The sequence below is a fragment of the Sorex fumeus genome, unplaced genomic scaffold (assembly GCF_029834395.1).
Source record: "Sorex fumeus unplaced genomic scaffold, SorFum_2.1 ptg000029l, whole genome shotgun sequence".
Taxonomy (NCBI): domain Eukaryota; kingdom Metazoa; phylum Chordata; class Mammalia; order Eulipotyphla; family Soricidae; genus Sorex; species Sorex fumeus.
Window position 1 is genome coordinate 4,283,874 of NW_026606086.1, and position 15,148 is coordinate 4,299,021.

General features: G+C 57.9%; 1 protein-coding gene across 1 annotated transcript in view; it reads left to right on the forward strand.

Annotated features, from left to right (window-relative positions):
• The window catches only part of LOC130024606 (CAP-Gly domain-containing linker protein 1-like), a 58,437-nt gene extending 47,415 nt beyond the window's left edge, over positions 1-11,022 (forward strand). Inside the window, 1 exon segment of the mRNA XM_056115312.1 lies at positions 10,957-11,022. Within this exon segment, the coding sequence (XP_055971287.1) occupies positions 10,957-11,022 (66 nt within the window).
• Positions 11,023-15,148: the final 4,126 nt, after the last annotated feature.

Below are 15,148 nucleotides of genomic sequence, written 5' to 3' on the forward strand. Positions count from 1 at the left end.
TGGGCTGTGCCTGGAAGCAGCTGGGGGTGATGCCACACACAGCCCCTCTGGGTTGATTTCTGGCACAGGAAGGGAAGTCTAGGCCCCAGGGGCCGTGAGGACCCTCAGGGCCTGCGACCAGCAGTCTGTGGTTGGCGGGTCCTAGGAGGCTCAGTGGGCTGGGGGTTTTCCCACCTGGAGTGGAGGGTGCCCCCGAGCAGGCGTGGGAATGCGTGGTGACTCTGGGGCGGGGGCGCTGCAGTGGGGACAGCCCCCTGCTGGCACGTGGGGGTCGCCCAAGCTGCAGCTGACCCCCATCTCCTAGACTGCGTGGAGCCAGGCGCCTCCGGATGAGGGAGAGGCGGAGCCCGAAACCTGTGCCTGACGCTGCCACCAGACTGGACCCCGCGTGGCACGCCAGGGGCCCCTGCCCGCCCCGCCCCGCCCCACCGGAGGGGCCGGACGCCGAGCACGCTGTCCAGTCCTGCCGCTGCCGCCGCCGCCACAGCCACCCAGCCCCGCGGACAGACGCCTCCGGACTGAGACCCCCGCGCCGGGGGACCGAGCCTGCGCCCCAGGACTCGCGCGCCCTGCGCTCCCCTCCCTGCGGCCTGCCAGCCGCTGCCCCCATGAAAAACGGTCACGTGGCCTCGGGGTGCGCCTCGCTGGGCGCCGGGGGCTGGGGTCCGCCCCGCGCGGGGAGACGGGCGCCGGGGGTCGCCGGCCAGGAGTCGCCGGCCCTGCTCCGGCCCCCGCCAACCAACCTGGGACCACGGAGCTCGGGCATCCGGCTGGAGGCCCCCCAGGGACCGCTGCGCGGGCAGCGCCCTCTCCTGCAGCTCCGCAGCCATGGGCGGCCCCTGAGGGGCGGACAGGGAACCCCCGGGACGCGGGGACGTGGCCTGAGGGAGGCGCTGCTGGGTGCGGGTGGGCGGGACCCCCGCGCCAGGCAGGGCCCCGCACCTGTGCAGTTCGCACGGCGGCCAGCAGAGGGCGCAGCGAGCTGCTCACTGGCCTGCTGGGGCTGCAGGTCAGTCCCTCACTGGGCAGGACCTGGCGACAGCCAGGGGAACCCAAGGACCCCCTGAGACCGCTCCCAGGAGCCGGTGCAAGGGGGGGGGGACATGCCCTCGCAAGGCCAGCTGGCAGTGCAGGGGACATGACGACAGGGCGCCCTCGTCCCCCCCTTCCCCAGCTTCCCGGGAGGGTCCCTCCAAGGGAGCAGAGGCAGCGCTGTGCCCCGGCTCTGCTGGGGGTCTGGGGGGTCTGTACAGCCCCCTGGGAGCGCTGAGTCTCGGCGGCCTGTGTCCTGGCTCGGTGGGGCACCCCCGGCGCCCCTAGCGGGACGGTGGGAGATGAGGGGGCATGGGGCCCTGGGGTCAGAGCTGGGGGCTCTTCTGCTTCCGCATTGGGGTCACAGAGACCTTGGTGACCTGGGCCCTCTGGGCTGGGGCCCGCCTGAAGCCCCTGCTGTAGCCTGGGCGGGCGAGTCGTGGGGGCCATCCCAGCTGCAGCAGTGCTTGGGGACCATGTGGCGCAGACCCCTGTGCTGCCTCTCTGCCCCCATGTTCTTGATTCTTTAAAAGAAGCGTCTGGGAGCCAGAGACACTACAGCAGACAGGGCACTTGCTTGGCGTGCAGAAGACTCGGGGTCGAATCCCGGCACCCCATAAGGTCCCCCTGGGTCTGCCAGGGGTGGCCCCTGAGCATCGCCAGGCATGGCCCCAACGGTCCCCGTCACTGACACTGTTCATTGATTTGCTCGAGCAGGCCCAGTAACGTCTCCACTGTGACAATTGTTACTGTGTTTGGTATATCGAATATGATACGTCACGGGTAGCTTGCCAGGCTTTGCTGTGCGGGCGATATACTCTCGGTAGCTTGCCGGGCGCTCAAGAGAACTCGGGTCGCCATGTTGGCCGCTTGCAAGGCAAACACCCTTATTTTGGATCACACCCGGTAGTGCTCAGGGCTTACTCCTGGCTCTGCACTCAAGAATTACTCTTGGTGGAGCTCAGGGTCCCTATGGGAAGCCTAGGATTGAACTCAGGTTGGGTCATGTGCCATGCAAATGCACCTGGGCATTTGGGCCTCTCCCTCTGCCCCCACCCCCAAGAAAGACTTTTTCTCCCTCACTGTCAGTAAAATTTCACTAAACTTCTGCAAGCATCAAAGCCTGGGACCCTCCCCCCGCAATAGTTCTGGGAGCCATTGAGCGTAGGTTCTAGGGCAGTTGTGCACTGGCCTCTCTCTGGGTTGATTTCTGGCACAGGAAGGGAAGTCGAGGCCCCAGGGGCCGTGAGGACCCGCAAGGCCCGCGACCAGCAGTCCGTGGCCGGAGGGTCCAAGGAGACCCAGTGGGCTGGGGGTTCCCGGGGGTTCGCACCCAGCCGCAACAGCAGCAGGGCTCGGTGGGGAGAGGAAAGTGCCCCCCCCATGACCAGCCCCCGCGGCCTGGGGGCACAGGTCCGGCCACTCCTTCAGGGAGAAGGGGATGCAGGAGAGACCCCAGACCTCGGGGTCAGAAGAAGCCGAGCCCGTACATGCCTCACGTACCTTTGAGCTTCAGTTTCCCCACCTGGAGTGGAGGGCAAGCCCGAGCAGGCGTGGGGGTGCGTGGTGAGTCTCGGGTGGGGGCGCTTCAGCGGGGACAGTCCCCTGCCGGCATGTGCGGGCCGCCCGGACCGCCGCTGACCCCATCTCCTAGACCGCACGGAGCCCCGCGCCCCCGACGAGGGAGACACGGAGCTCAAAGCCTGAGCCCGATACCACCGCCACCAGACCAGAACCCCGCCCCCCCCCCCCGTGCCGCACGCCAGGGGTCCCCGCCCCGCCCGAGGGGCCGGATGCCGAGGCCACCGTCCAGTCCTGCCGCAGCCTCCACAGCCCGGGCCCCGCGGACAGATGCCTCCGGACTGAGACTCCTGCGCCCCAGGACTCGCGCGCCCTGCGTTCCCTGCGACCAGTCCGCCGCTGCCCCCGCCCCCAGAAAAGACGGTCACGTGGCCTCGGGGTGCGCCTCGCTGGGCGCCAGGGGCTGGGGTCCACCCCGCGTCGGGGAGACGGGCGCCGGGGGTCGCCCACTGGGAGGCGCCAGCCTTGCTCCGGCTCCCGCCAAACAACCAGGCGCCACGGAGCTCGGGCATCCGGCTGGAGGCCCCCCAGGGACCGCTGCACGGCAGCCCCACCTCCTGCGGCTCAGCAGCCACGGGCCGGCCCCCGAGGGGCGGGCAGGGAACCCCCGGGACGCGGGGACGCGGGCCTGAGCGAGGCGCTGTTGGGTGCGTGTGGGCCGGGACACCTGCGCCAGGCAGGGTCCAGCACCTGTGCAGTTCGCACGGCGGCCAGCAGAGGGCGCAGCGAGCCGCTCACTGGCCTGCTGGGGCTGCTGGTGGGTCCCTCACTGGGCAGGACCCGGCGATGGCCAGGGGAACCCGAGGACCCCCTGAGACCGCTCCCAGGAGCCGGGGCAATGGGGAACATGCCCTCGCAAGGCCAGCTGGCAGTGCAGGGGAGATGACGCCAGGGCGCCCTCGTCCCCCTGCCCCCAGCTTCCCGGGAGGGTCCCTCCGAGGGAGTAGAGGCAGCGCTGTGCCGCGGCTTTGCTGGGGGCCTGGGGGGTCTGTACAGCCCCCGGGGAGCACTGAGTCTCGGCGGCCTGTGCCCTGGCTCGGTGGGGCACCCCCAGCGCCCCTAGCGGGATGGAGGGAGATGAGGGGGTGTGATGTCACTTTTCACGTGACCGCAGCCTCACGTGGTGGCGGGGCCCAGCGGTGAACCCGAACGTGCTGCACGAGTTCCTGGACATGTGTGCGGGCAGCAAGCTGAGGGCCGGAGCGGTCAGCGGCCTCTGGGTCCGGGAGCGCCCCCCAGTGTCGGCAGCCCCGAGAGAGGGGGTGTTGCGCTCCGCGCACCTGTGGCTCGGCTCTGGGAAGGAACACAGGAGCAACCCGAGTCCATCTCAGCAGGACGAGCACAGCCCCGCGTCCAGGCACTCCCCGCTGTCCCCGTGTGCGGGGTGGCGCTGCATGCTACCCCGGGTACCACTTCTCCCAGCTGCCTGTTCCTCCAAGGTTCGCGCAATCAGTTACTCCAAATGAGGAAGAAGGACCCTGGTGTCGCACAGGCGAAATGCTCACAGGCCGCTTGGCATTCGTCCTGGCCCTCAGTGACACCATCCTTGCCTACGTAGAGGCGAAGGTCAGCTGTAGGCCTGACTCTCTCAGGGGCACATGACACTGTCCCAGTTTTCCAAATACTCTCTCAGAATTAAGATACCTATGGGATACCTACACGAGAGGTTTTCATTTGATTGATGCTGGATTATGTGACGCCTATTACATGCTGTGTTGAACGGTTTCCTTGGCAGTTCACCCACGGGGTTCATGACCCCAGTCTGACCCCAGGACACTGCATACACACTCTTTGTGGATGACAGTGAATGTGCTTCCGTGGCCAGTAGCACCCCTTGCCCTGACACTGTTTTTCTTCAGGCCACGGAATATGAGTGTGGTCAGTTATTGCTAACTGCAAGTTTTGTTTGTCCAGAGTTTGCAAATGACTGTTGTTTGCTGTTGGCCGTTACTGAAATTGCTTTTACTAAAAGAATGGGATGATTTTCCCTCCCGCAGGCAATAGTTTGGGATGAGTATCTCACAGGACCGTTTGGCTTGATTGCACAGTACTCACTTCTAAAGGTAAAAAGGTTTTGGTTATTATTATTTTTTTGAAACTGTCATCCTGGACTCTAGCAAGAGTAATATGATGTTCCACTTCTGGAGTAAGTGGTGTGCAGAGCTGTCTGGTTTTTAGAATCACTGACGCTGTTATGAGTGGTAAATGTTTTATCTTCTGTGGACCTTTTGTTTATTTATTTGAAGTAAAAAAAAACATTTTATTTGGTGACCTTTAGGAAGAGGACGAGCGGAGAGAGAGTAACATTTCAGGAGAGACAGTGGGCTTCTCCAAAGACAGAGAGAGCCCCTACACACATCCCAACATTAGAAAGGAAAGCACAAAAGTCCCCATCTCAAGGAGAGCTGCGGGCACCGCATTTGCTCGGCTACATGGGCACAAGCAGCTCAGGGGCTCGGGCAGCATCGGAGCCTTCAGTGGACCTTTCAAGGGTGGGTGTGCTCCCCCCTCTTCTCCTCGACGGAGCGGCATGTCGTCTGATTGTTACTTCATGTGGCTCCAAGTTTTTCAGACACAGGATTGGTTACTTCAGCCTGAATTTATACACCTGGCTTTGGGGAATCTAAATTTTTATCCTAAAGTGGTTTTGAATTTTATTTGGGGGCTCGTGCCAGGCAGTGCTCAGGACTTACTCCTGGCTTTGCACTCAGGATCACTCCTGGCAGTGCTCAGTGGACAGTATGGGGTGCTGGGGATAGAACCCCGGGTCAGCTGAATGCAAAGCAAGCACCTTACCCACTGCACTATCTCCCTGGCCCCGGGTCTCCTGAGCACTGTCCCAGGGCACCTCCTGGAGGTGATTCTTAGCAGTTCGATGAGGCTTGGTGCTGTGGTGGCAGGGATATCCCAGGCCACTCTAGTGGCCTCTCTTGGGATGCACATGGCAATGCTTGAGACCCTTGTGGTGCCAGGGGGCGAAGTTGGCAGTCATGTGTCAGGCATGTACCTTAACCCCTGCATTCTCTGACCCAACACTAAAGTCTACTGTGCTTTGGAGTGAGAGTGTTAGAACACCTGAGTTTTTGTTGTTGGTCTATTTTATTTGGGCCACCCCTGGCAGTGCTCAGACTTACCCCTAGCTCTGCACTCAGGAATGACTCTTGTTGGTGTTTGGGGATGGTGTGGGAGGCCGGCAATCCAACCAGGGTTGGCTGCCTGCAGTGATGTCTGAGTTAGGGTCGGCTGCTAAGCTTTAGGGGTTCTGTTCACCATTTCTATGTGTGCTTTCCTCAGAACATGAGGTGGAGAAAATGTTCACACTCAAAGAAAGCCGCTTGCAAGCAGCGGATGTTAAGAATATCATTTTTTTCATCAGACCCCGGCTAGAACTGATGGATATAATTGCTGAAAATGTGCTTAGGTATCTCAGAACTGATACATGGTCCATACGGAATCATTCCTCTAGTGGTTTTAGTGCTCATCAGGACACCTTTGCTTGCCAGCGCTTTAGGAAGTGGATCTTTGGACAGATGTGAGAGTGTGTCGGAGGAGAATGGGGGGTCAGGAGTAGGATAGTCTGCAGTCAGACAAGGATAGATCCTCGGAACCCAGTGTGGTCCCCAAGTCTTCCAGGAGTGACTTCTGAGTGCATAGCCAGGAGTTATCCCTGAGCACCTGCAGGTGTGGCCCAAAAACTATAAATAGAGAATGGGAAACTTTGTGCATTGGGGCTTGGGGAGGCAGGGTAAACCACAGAAACCCTCTCTCTCAGGACAGTAGGAAGCTCCGGCCTGTCTCAGTAGAAGGACCCAGATTTTTTTATAAAAAGAAAAACAGCTAGTGGTTCTTTTTCAAGTACTGAATACCATATGCTCAAATTTCATAAGGAAAGTCAGACGAAGCTGATTAAAATTTAATGCTGCAGCATCTATGGAGGAAGTGCTCCAGCCCAGTCTGCATTACTTTTGATCGACGTGGCCCCTACGGACGGACTTAAAAGCATGCAGGGTATTTGCGCAAGATCGGGCACGGTGTGAAGCAACCATTTATTTTCCTAGAGACATCGCTTGATTAAATAGAAACATTTTTTTTTCTGCAAGAAACAGATGTCCATTGCAATAACCCTGAGAGGTTTTTGGGGTTTTTTTCCCTCTTTTTGGGTGAAACCCGGCAATGCACAGGGATTACTCCTGGCTCTGTACTCAGGAATTACCTGCGGTGGTGCTCAGGGGACCATATAGGATGCTGGGAACTGGGAATCGAATCCGAGTTGGCCGCGTGCAAGGCAAACGCCCTACCCACTGCGCTGTTGCTCCAGCCCCAACCCTGAGAGTTTTCATGTCCCATCAATGGCCCAAGAGAAGCAGCACTGCCCCTTGGCAGAGCACAGGTCAGCGGTTTCCAGAAAAAGCATCACATCAAGAGAGCAGGAAAACTCGAAACTTGGGCCGAGTCAGTAGTGGGGGGTTAGCTCATAAGCGTCTCTTTAGAGCCCACTGTGTGTCAGGCACAGGTGGGGCCCTGGGGAGCAGTCCTCGCGTCGGGGCCTCGGGCCAACGCACGGTCCTTCTCTTGCAGTGAAGACAGACGTGGCCCCACAAGAGATTTCCACATTTTGTTTGTGTCCCGGCGTAGCCTGCTGTGTGCGCAGCGGCTTAAGGACCTGGGCGTGCTGGGCTCCTTCATCCGTAGGGAGGAGTACAGCCTGGACCTCATTCCCTTCGACGGGGATCTTCTCTCCATGGAGTCGGAGGGCGCCTTCAGAGTATGTTCAGTGTTTGCCCTTTGAACTTGACACTCGTTTCTGCCTCATTTGTGATGGTGACACTCACACTGGCATTTTAGTGATTCCTGGAAGTGTCCAGTTTCTTCCTTTTGGGGAGAGATGGGAGTTGGTCCACACCCAGCAATGCTCAAGGTTTACTCCTGGTTCTGTGCTCAAGGATCACTCCTGCGCATGCTCGGGGACCATATGTGGTGCTGGTGCTAGAACCCAGATTGGCTGCGTGCAAGACCAGCACCTTCCCCTGTGCTGTCTCTCGGGCCGCTGCTCCGCTTGCTTATGGAGACCCTCCTGTTCCAACAAATTGGCTTAAAACTGTTGTTGCTCTTACTGAACTCTCAAAAATTAATTGTCCTTTAATGTGTTTATTTCTGGTGTTTCTCTGCTGCTGTTCGATGTTTGTCCTTGTGCCTGTCCCACCCTGAATTCACTGTGGAGGAAGCTTTGAGAGTGGAAGGCAGGGCCGCTCCAGCCAGAAATAGTCAAGTATCTCACTGCGTTTTTCCAGTTAGCCCTTTGTGAGTGATTTTGTTTCCATGACTCGCCTTTCCCATTGATTGAGTCTTGGCAAGACCTGAAGACTCTAATCTTACATTCTCATTTTCAAGAAATAAAATTGCTTACATTTTTCATTCAAACTCTTGAGGTTCTGCAGTGTGACCTCAGGTCTGGGTGCAGGGTGTGCGGGAAATTCTGTTTCTCCAACACGCCCGTCCCAGCCTGTTTCCTACTGGTTATTTTCAGCACATATTTATTTGTTTGCTTTGCTTTGGTTTTTGCATGGGGCCTCACCTGGTGATGCTCAGGGGTTACTCTTAGGGGTCCTCAGGGGTCCATATTTGACTCTTTGATGCCAGGGAAGCACCTTCCCACTATACTATCTATCTGGCCCCCCGGAGTTTTTCTTTTTTAAATATTGTCTCTTTCTGAAAGGTTGTTTTTTGTTTGCAAATATGATTTTATATGTTTTGTTTACTATCTTTATGACAGGGAGCACTTCTGAAAAATTTCTCTTTCAAAGTGTCAGGTTGGCTCTTAGGGGTGCCCGGGCCAGAACTCTGGCTCTTTCTTCTGTGGGGTGAGGTTTCTCCATGCTGAGTCCCTTAAGATAATCTGTAGACCCAAAAGCATTGATTTATTTGAGTTTTCACCCAGTTGTTTTTCCTATGGCACATTCTTCACTGGAAATAGGGAAAATTAGGCATGGCTGGAGTTCTGGCAGGCCGAGTGGGGGACCCCCCCCAAGTGGGTAACCACCACCTAAAGTGTGCGACCCTCAGCCTCAGCCAGAAAGGGAGGGAAAGGGAAAATAAATACTGGAATGAAGGGGAAGATGCAAGGGGGAAACACATCGGCTTGATAATGTCTTCAAAAAACGGCGTACCGGGCCAGAGAGATAGTAATGTGGGTAGGGCACTTGCCTTGTCCCTTGCAGACCCGGGTTCATTCCCTGGCACCCCATACGGTCCCCCAAGCCCCGTCAGGTGTCACCCCCAGAGCCAAGCCAGGGAGTCAGCCTGAACCCGTGCACGGCCCCAACGCTCCCAGTGCCTGTCTGCGCCCTCTGCGCCCTCTGCCATTGGAAGCTTGTGCAGGTGTGTTTGAGATGCGACTGCTTTTCTCTGCATTCCTTGGGCGTGTGAGTTGATTTGTGGTACTGCTGCTGCTGGTCTCAAGACACGACCTTTCTAGAATGCAGGTGCATCACCAGATTTCCGGGCACCCTTTCCCCTCGGCATGTTGGTCTCAGCTGCACCTTAAGAGAAAGAACCTGGGGCTCGCTTGGGTTCTGGGCTGCTGTCACCCAGCTCCCTGTGGGTTTGCTCACGTCTCTGGGCTTCAGCCTGTGGAATCCAGAACTTTCCTGGGCTCCCCTGATGGTCTCTCCCCACCCCAGTCATGAAGCAGGGAGGGGCTTGCATGGCCTTGTTTGGTGACAAGACACAGGCTTGCATGCCCCTGTGTGGTGACAGGACAGGGGCCTGCCTGCCCCTGTGTGGTGACAGGACTAGGGGTTCGCCTTCCATCCAAGCCATTGCAGGTCTGGGAGCGGCCTCTCTGCTCCCTTTCCCAGTCAGCAGTGCGGAAGCGTTGAGGAAGCGGCTTGGTCAGCCCAGCTGAGGATAGGAGCTGTCTCGGTCACACCCAGGGTTGCTTGTGGCCCTGCGTGGGCGGGGCAAGGCCATCCCAACAGACAGACCCGAGACAGGTCGGAGCCAAAGGCCCCACATCCCCCCGTGGATGCTGCATTCACGCCTTCTCTCCCACCCTGAACCACAAAGGCCCCCGAGCCCACATCACCTGGGGAGCCCCGAGTTCAGGACAGGAGGGACCCACACACCACCAGTTATGACCCTAGTGGCTGTTAAAGAGGAATTCCAAGGGCTGGAGCTATATACATTTGGAGGGCATTTGCCTTGCACGCAGCTGACCCAGGTTCAATCCCCGGCATCCCATATGGTCCCCGAAGCACCACCAGAATAATTCCTGAGTGCAGAGCCAGGGGTATCCCCTGAGCCTCGCCGGGTGGGAGTTGTTAGAAGTGTCTCTGTAGTAATACGCCGTTTTTCAAAATGAATGTTTTGTTTGGGTTCTCAGGGCTCGGCAGGCCAGGCAGGAGCCGGCTTAGCTATCCGCAGGCAGACACAGTTCCCGCTCTGGACATCCTGACAAGTATGTTTTGGACTGAAGTGTAAGGCTGCACCCCAGACTTGGCAGAGACATCCTACGGGATCTTTGTGGATGTTATGCTCACTCTGGGCCAGGCTCTCTGGGAGGTCTCTCTCTCCACCCCACCCTCAGTCTGCACCCCTCGTCCTCATGCCTTTGGGGTGTACGCCTGTTGGCCGCTGCCTTAGACAGTGTCAAAGATTCCACAATGAGGAGCTGGACCAATAGCACAGCAGGTAGGGTGTTTGCCTTGCATGTGGCCGATGTGGGTTCGATTCCCAGCATCACATATGGTCCCGGGAGCACCACTAGGAGTAGTTCCTGAGTGCACAAGCCAGGAGTAACCCCAGTTCATTGCCGGGTGTGACCCAAAAAGAAAAAAAATAAAAAGAGAGTCCCGCGACGGGCACCAGCAGTGCTGCCCCATCAGGTGGAGTGCAGGTGAAGCGCGTTGCGTGATTTTTCTCCTCTGCTCTCTGCACTTGCTGGATGAAGGGATTGAGGCACAGGAGTGATCTTGAGGCCCTGCTGGGGACCGTGTGTGCTCTGTCAGCGCTGCTGAACCACCCTGCTGGGGGGCGCGTGCGTGCTCTTTGCTCTTTCTGGGCCAAAGATGTTTCTTTCTGTCTGTGTGTTAAATGGACCTTGTGGCCCTTCTCCGAGACCGTGGCTGCCCTCCTGCTGTCCCCTGTGACACTCGCTGCTGTATGTGAGAGAGGCTGCCTGCCCTTCTGCAAGCCCAGCGTGTTGTGCTGTGTGGTCACGCGGGCATGCGGAGGCCAGACTTTCCTCGCCCGCCCAGCAGTGCTCGCCCCCAGTAGAGATGCTGCCTTGAGGCCTCGGTGCTGACTCACAGAGCCTGTGCCCACGCGCCTGGCCCTCTCCCACAGGAGTGCTACTTGGACAGCGACCAGACGAGCCTGTACCACGTGGCCAAGGGCCTGATGACGCTGTAGGCCTGTCCAGGACCATCCCCTAGATCTTCAGCAAGGGCGAGTGCGCCAAGGCTGAGCCTGGGCGGGAAGGGAGGCCTCTCTCCTACGGGTGGGGTTTGGGGCTCCACCTCGCAGTGCTCTTGGCTCTGTGCTGGGGCCACCAAACTGAGGCTGTCTGCGTGCAAGGCGTGACCCCTGGCCTCTCTGCTGTCTCCCAGCCCTCTTTCCTTTTCTCTTTTCTGTTCTTTATCTTTTCTTTTCCATCCCTACTCTCCCTCCCTCTCTCGCCCTCTCCCTCCTCCCGCCCTCTGCATACCCAGCAGTGCTCGGGGCTCACTCCTGGCAGTGTTTGAGGGATCCTATGTGGTGCCAGGAATTGAACCTGTGTCAGCCACCTGCAAGCCAAGCATCCTACCCACCATACTGTCTCGGGCCTATCTTGTATTATTTTATTATTCCATTCTTTTCTGTCTTATTTTTAAATTTTGGATTTCCGGGCTCCTTTTAGCTTCATTTTAAAATCCGCCCATTGCTAAAAAGGCTCTCCCTGATTCTGTACTTTGTTCCCAGCAAGTGGCCAATATGCTGATGAGGATGAAGAGAGAGTTTACAGAAAGTCAGAATTCAATATTTCCTGTTTTTGATAACCTCTTGTTGCTTGATTGAAATGTGGATTCATTAACGCCCCTTGCGACTCAGCCGACATACGAAGGACTCATCGATGAAATTTATGGCATCCAGAACAGTAAGTGAAGCGACATCATTTACTAATAGGTTAGCTGAGTAAAATCAATCTCAAAAGTGTCTGTTTTTAAAGGTGTGGCATTTGTGTATAAGTCAGAATACTTGAAAATGTCAGGCACTGACTTTCAGCCCAAGGTTAAAGCGAGCTCGAGCCAGGACACCATCGGGGAAACCGAGGTGAAGGCCTTGTGAGGAGGGCCATGCGGTGTGCAGCCCCGCTGCTCGGGCCGCCCAGGGAGGCGTGAGGAATAGAGCGTTTCTGAGGGGTGCCTGGGTCCAAGGTCAGGGGACTTTGGCCCCGGATGTTAGATTCTGTAGCATTTCAGATCTGAGTGGGGGCTAGGAAACCTCATGGGGCTAGTGCCAGGCGCACAGCCAGTGCACGGTTCCATCCACGCTCCTGCCTCGTCCAGTGAGCACTGAGCCGGGAGTAGCTCCTGCTGGAATACAGTCTGAGAAGTTTCCCACAGTGTGATTCGTGTCTTTTCTTCAGAACAGGGAGCCACAGGCCGCAAGAGGGGTAACTCCGGCGCCTTCAGGAGTGGCCCTGGCCGGGGGCTGGGGAAACAGCCCTGGGGATAGAGCCCGGGTCTGGAAGGACGGGGATGCAGCTAACTGCATGGGGTTTCTCTGGGGACACAGAGGCCTGCAGCTGCTGAGTGCTGGCCAAGTCCAGACAGTGCTGTCTGTCCAGTGTGCCAAGCTGGTTATCGCAGAGTGGATAGCGATGGCTTGTATGTGTATGTGTGTGTGTGTGTGTGTGTGTGTGTGTTCGTGTGTGTGTGTGTGTATGTCACTGCAGTGGTGAATGCGTGGCTCAGTGACAGCGGCCACGGAAGCAGAACAGGACCACACATGGAGGCATTTCCACACAACAAAGCGTTTTCCTGCTCTTTCATGATTATGGGGGTGTTTCTGGTTTGTTTTTTACAAGTTGTTCCGAAGGATAACTTCTTAAGTTGTTTCCTTTTGTGGGGACAGTTGTAAGCAGTGCCCAAGGGACTGTGGGGCTGATCTCGGTGATTTTCTGCTCTGTGGGGCCAGTCCGTGGCCCTGGGCCAACCGGGGCTGTGCCTGGCAGCAGCTGGGGGTGATGCCACACACAGCCCCTCCCAGACTCCTGCTCCGAACTTTCACTGGCACGGGAGCACCCCGTGCGAGGGTTCCCTACCTCCTGGTGCTTCTGCAAGTCTCTCCAGGGATCTGGCAGAGGTGCTGGGGTTGGGGGTGCGGAGGTGTGAGAGATGGGGCTTGTGGGGTGCCTCCGGGGGGGAGGGACTTCCGGGAGCTCACAGTCTCTTCACATCACACACTTACTTCTGATCAAACATTTAATTAAGGGAGAGGGCTGGAGTGATAGCACAGTGGGTAGGGCGTTTGCCTTGCACGCGGCTCAGCCCGGGCTCGATTCCCAGCATCCCATATGGTTCCCTGAGCACTGCCAGGAGTAATTCCTGAGTGCAGAGCCAGGAGTGACTCCTGTGCATTGCTGGGTGTGACCCACCCAAGAAGAAACAATTAAGAGAAATCTGAAAAACAAGGGGAACTTGGGCTTCCCCATAACCCCCCAGTTCTGCGCCCGTGGCTGGACCGAGGGCGATGGCAGGCCCGTGCAGGAGCTGCGTGCAGGCTGCCTGGGCCAGCGGCTGCCCCCCTGCTTTGAGCTGGAATGCGAGGTCTTGCCGACCTCGTGTATCTCAGCATGTGCTCAGGCCCCGGGTCCCGCGGCCACCGTGGCGTGCTGTCTCCAGACGCTGGTGCCCGGGCTGTTCCGAGGGGCTTAGGATTTGGAAAGCATCCGAGAAGTATTTTTCTTCCGTCGGTCACTTTCTCTCCCCACATTCTCCGATGCAGGAGTTCTTGTTGTTGCTTTATGATTCTCAGCACCCACCCCACAGTGCTCAGGGCCCACACGGGGCAGTGCTCAGAGGAACAGACAGCTGGACTTGAGCGTGCGCTGCCCCCGATGACCCGTCTCTCTGGACCCACAGCAGTGGAGCTGATTGTGTGTAGACACGTCGGGATTTGTGTTGAAAGTGGAGGAGATGATTTTTTGAAAGGAACCAACTTGGAGCTAGAGGCAGTGCAGCAGTTAGGGTGAGTTTGGTCCCCAGGACCGCATATGGTTCCCCCAGTCACTGCCAAGAATTAGCCCAGAGCACAGAGCCAGGAATAAGCCTTGAGCACTGATGGGTTTGGCCCAAAAATCAGAGAAAGGAAACAGCAAGGAAAGAAGCCGTCAGAGCTGTCTCCCGCCCTCAAGCAAACTTCCATGCTGAGATGATTCCTGGGATCTTGTTTTTGTTTTTGTTTTTGTTTTTCTTTTGACTTTTCTTTTTCTTTTTCGGAGAGTATCTTGCCTGCATGGCAAAGTCTGGCAAGCTACCCGTGACGTGTTCTATATGGCAAACACAGTAACAAGTCTCAAAATGGAGACGTTACTGGGCCCGCTTGAGCAAAATCGATGAACAATGGGAGGACAGTGACAGGGGTCACACTTGGCAATGCACAGGGGTTACTCCTGGTGCTGCACTCAGGAGTTACTCCTGGCGGTGCTCAGGGGGCCATATGGGATGCTGGGACTCGAACCTGGGTCTGCCCCGTGCAAGGCAATCACCTTCCCTGCTGTGCTATCACTCCAGCCCCATCCTGGGCTCCTCTTGGCTTGTTGAAATGTCGGTATAGACTGCATGCACTTGCACGCGCCAGCAGGACAGACCTGCAGTTAGGCCGCCCTGGGGCATGTTTCCTCGGGTGGCCCCATCCTGAGTTCAGTTCGGGCTGGCAGTGGCAGGAGGCGTCCCGCGGGCCAGGCCAGGGAAGCCGTGCGTGAAAAGCGTGAGCGTCCTACGCTCGTGAGCATTTAGTGACTCAAAGCCCAGTGCTCTCCCCTGACAGGAAGTCTCTGGAGTCTCACTTGGGTGTCCCCTCCCATGCAGGTCATATAAAGCTGCCACCCGAGAAATTCGCCCTGAAGAGGCAGGGTGACGGGCAGGACCTGCCCACAGAGTCCAAGAAGCTGCCGCTGAACTCAGCCGAGGAGCTCTACGCTGAGATCCAAGACCGCAACTTCAACGCCGTGGGCGCCGTGCTCAGCAAGAAGGCCAAGGTGATCTTGGCCGCCTTTGAGGTGACTGGGGCCTGGCGCCAGGCGGCAGGCGGGCTGTGGGCGCCCGGGGAAAGGTGGTGCCAGGCCCTCTCCTGGTGTCAGGTCCTTTGCCAGTCATCATCTGCACTCCCTGTCCCTCCCACCTTCCTCCCAGCTGCTGGCGGTGGCGGCATCTCCACTAGCTCCTGCATCTAGGGAATCCGGGTTCAGCTGGAGCAGGCTGGGAAGGCGTGTGATAATGAGAGCACAGTCCCCGGCCCCCAGCTTCGTTAGCACCTCGCGCCCTCCTGCTGC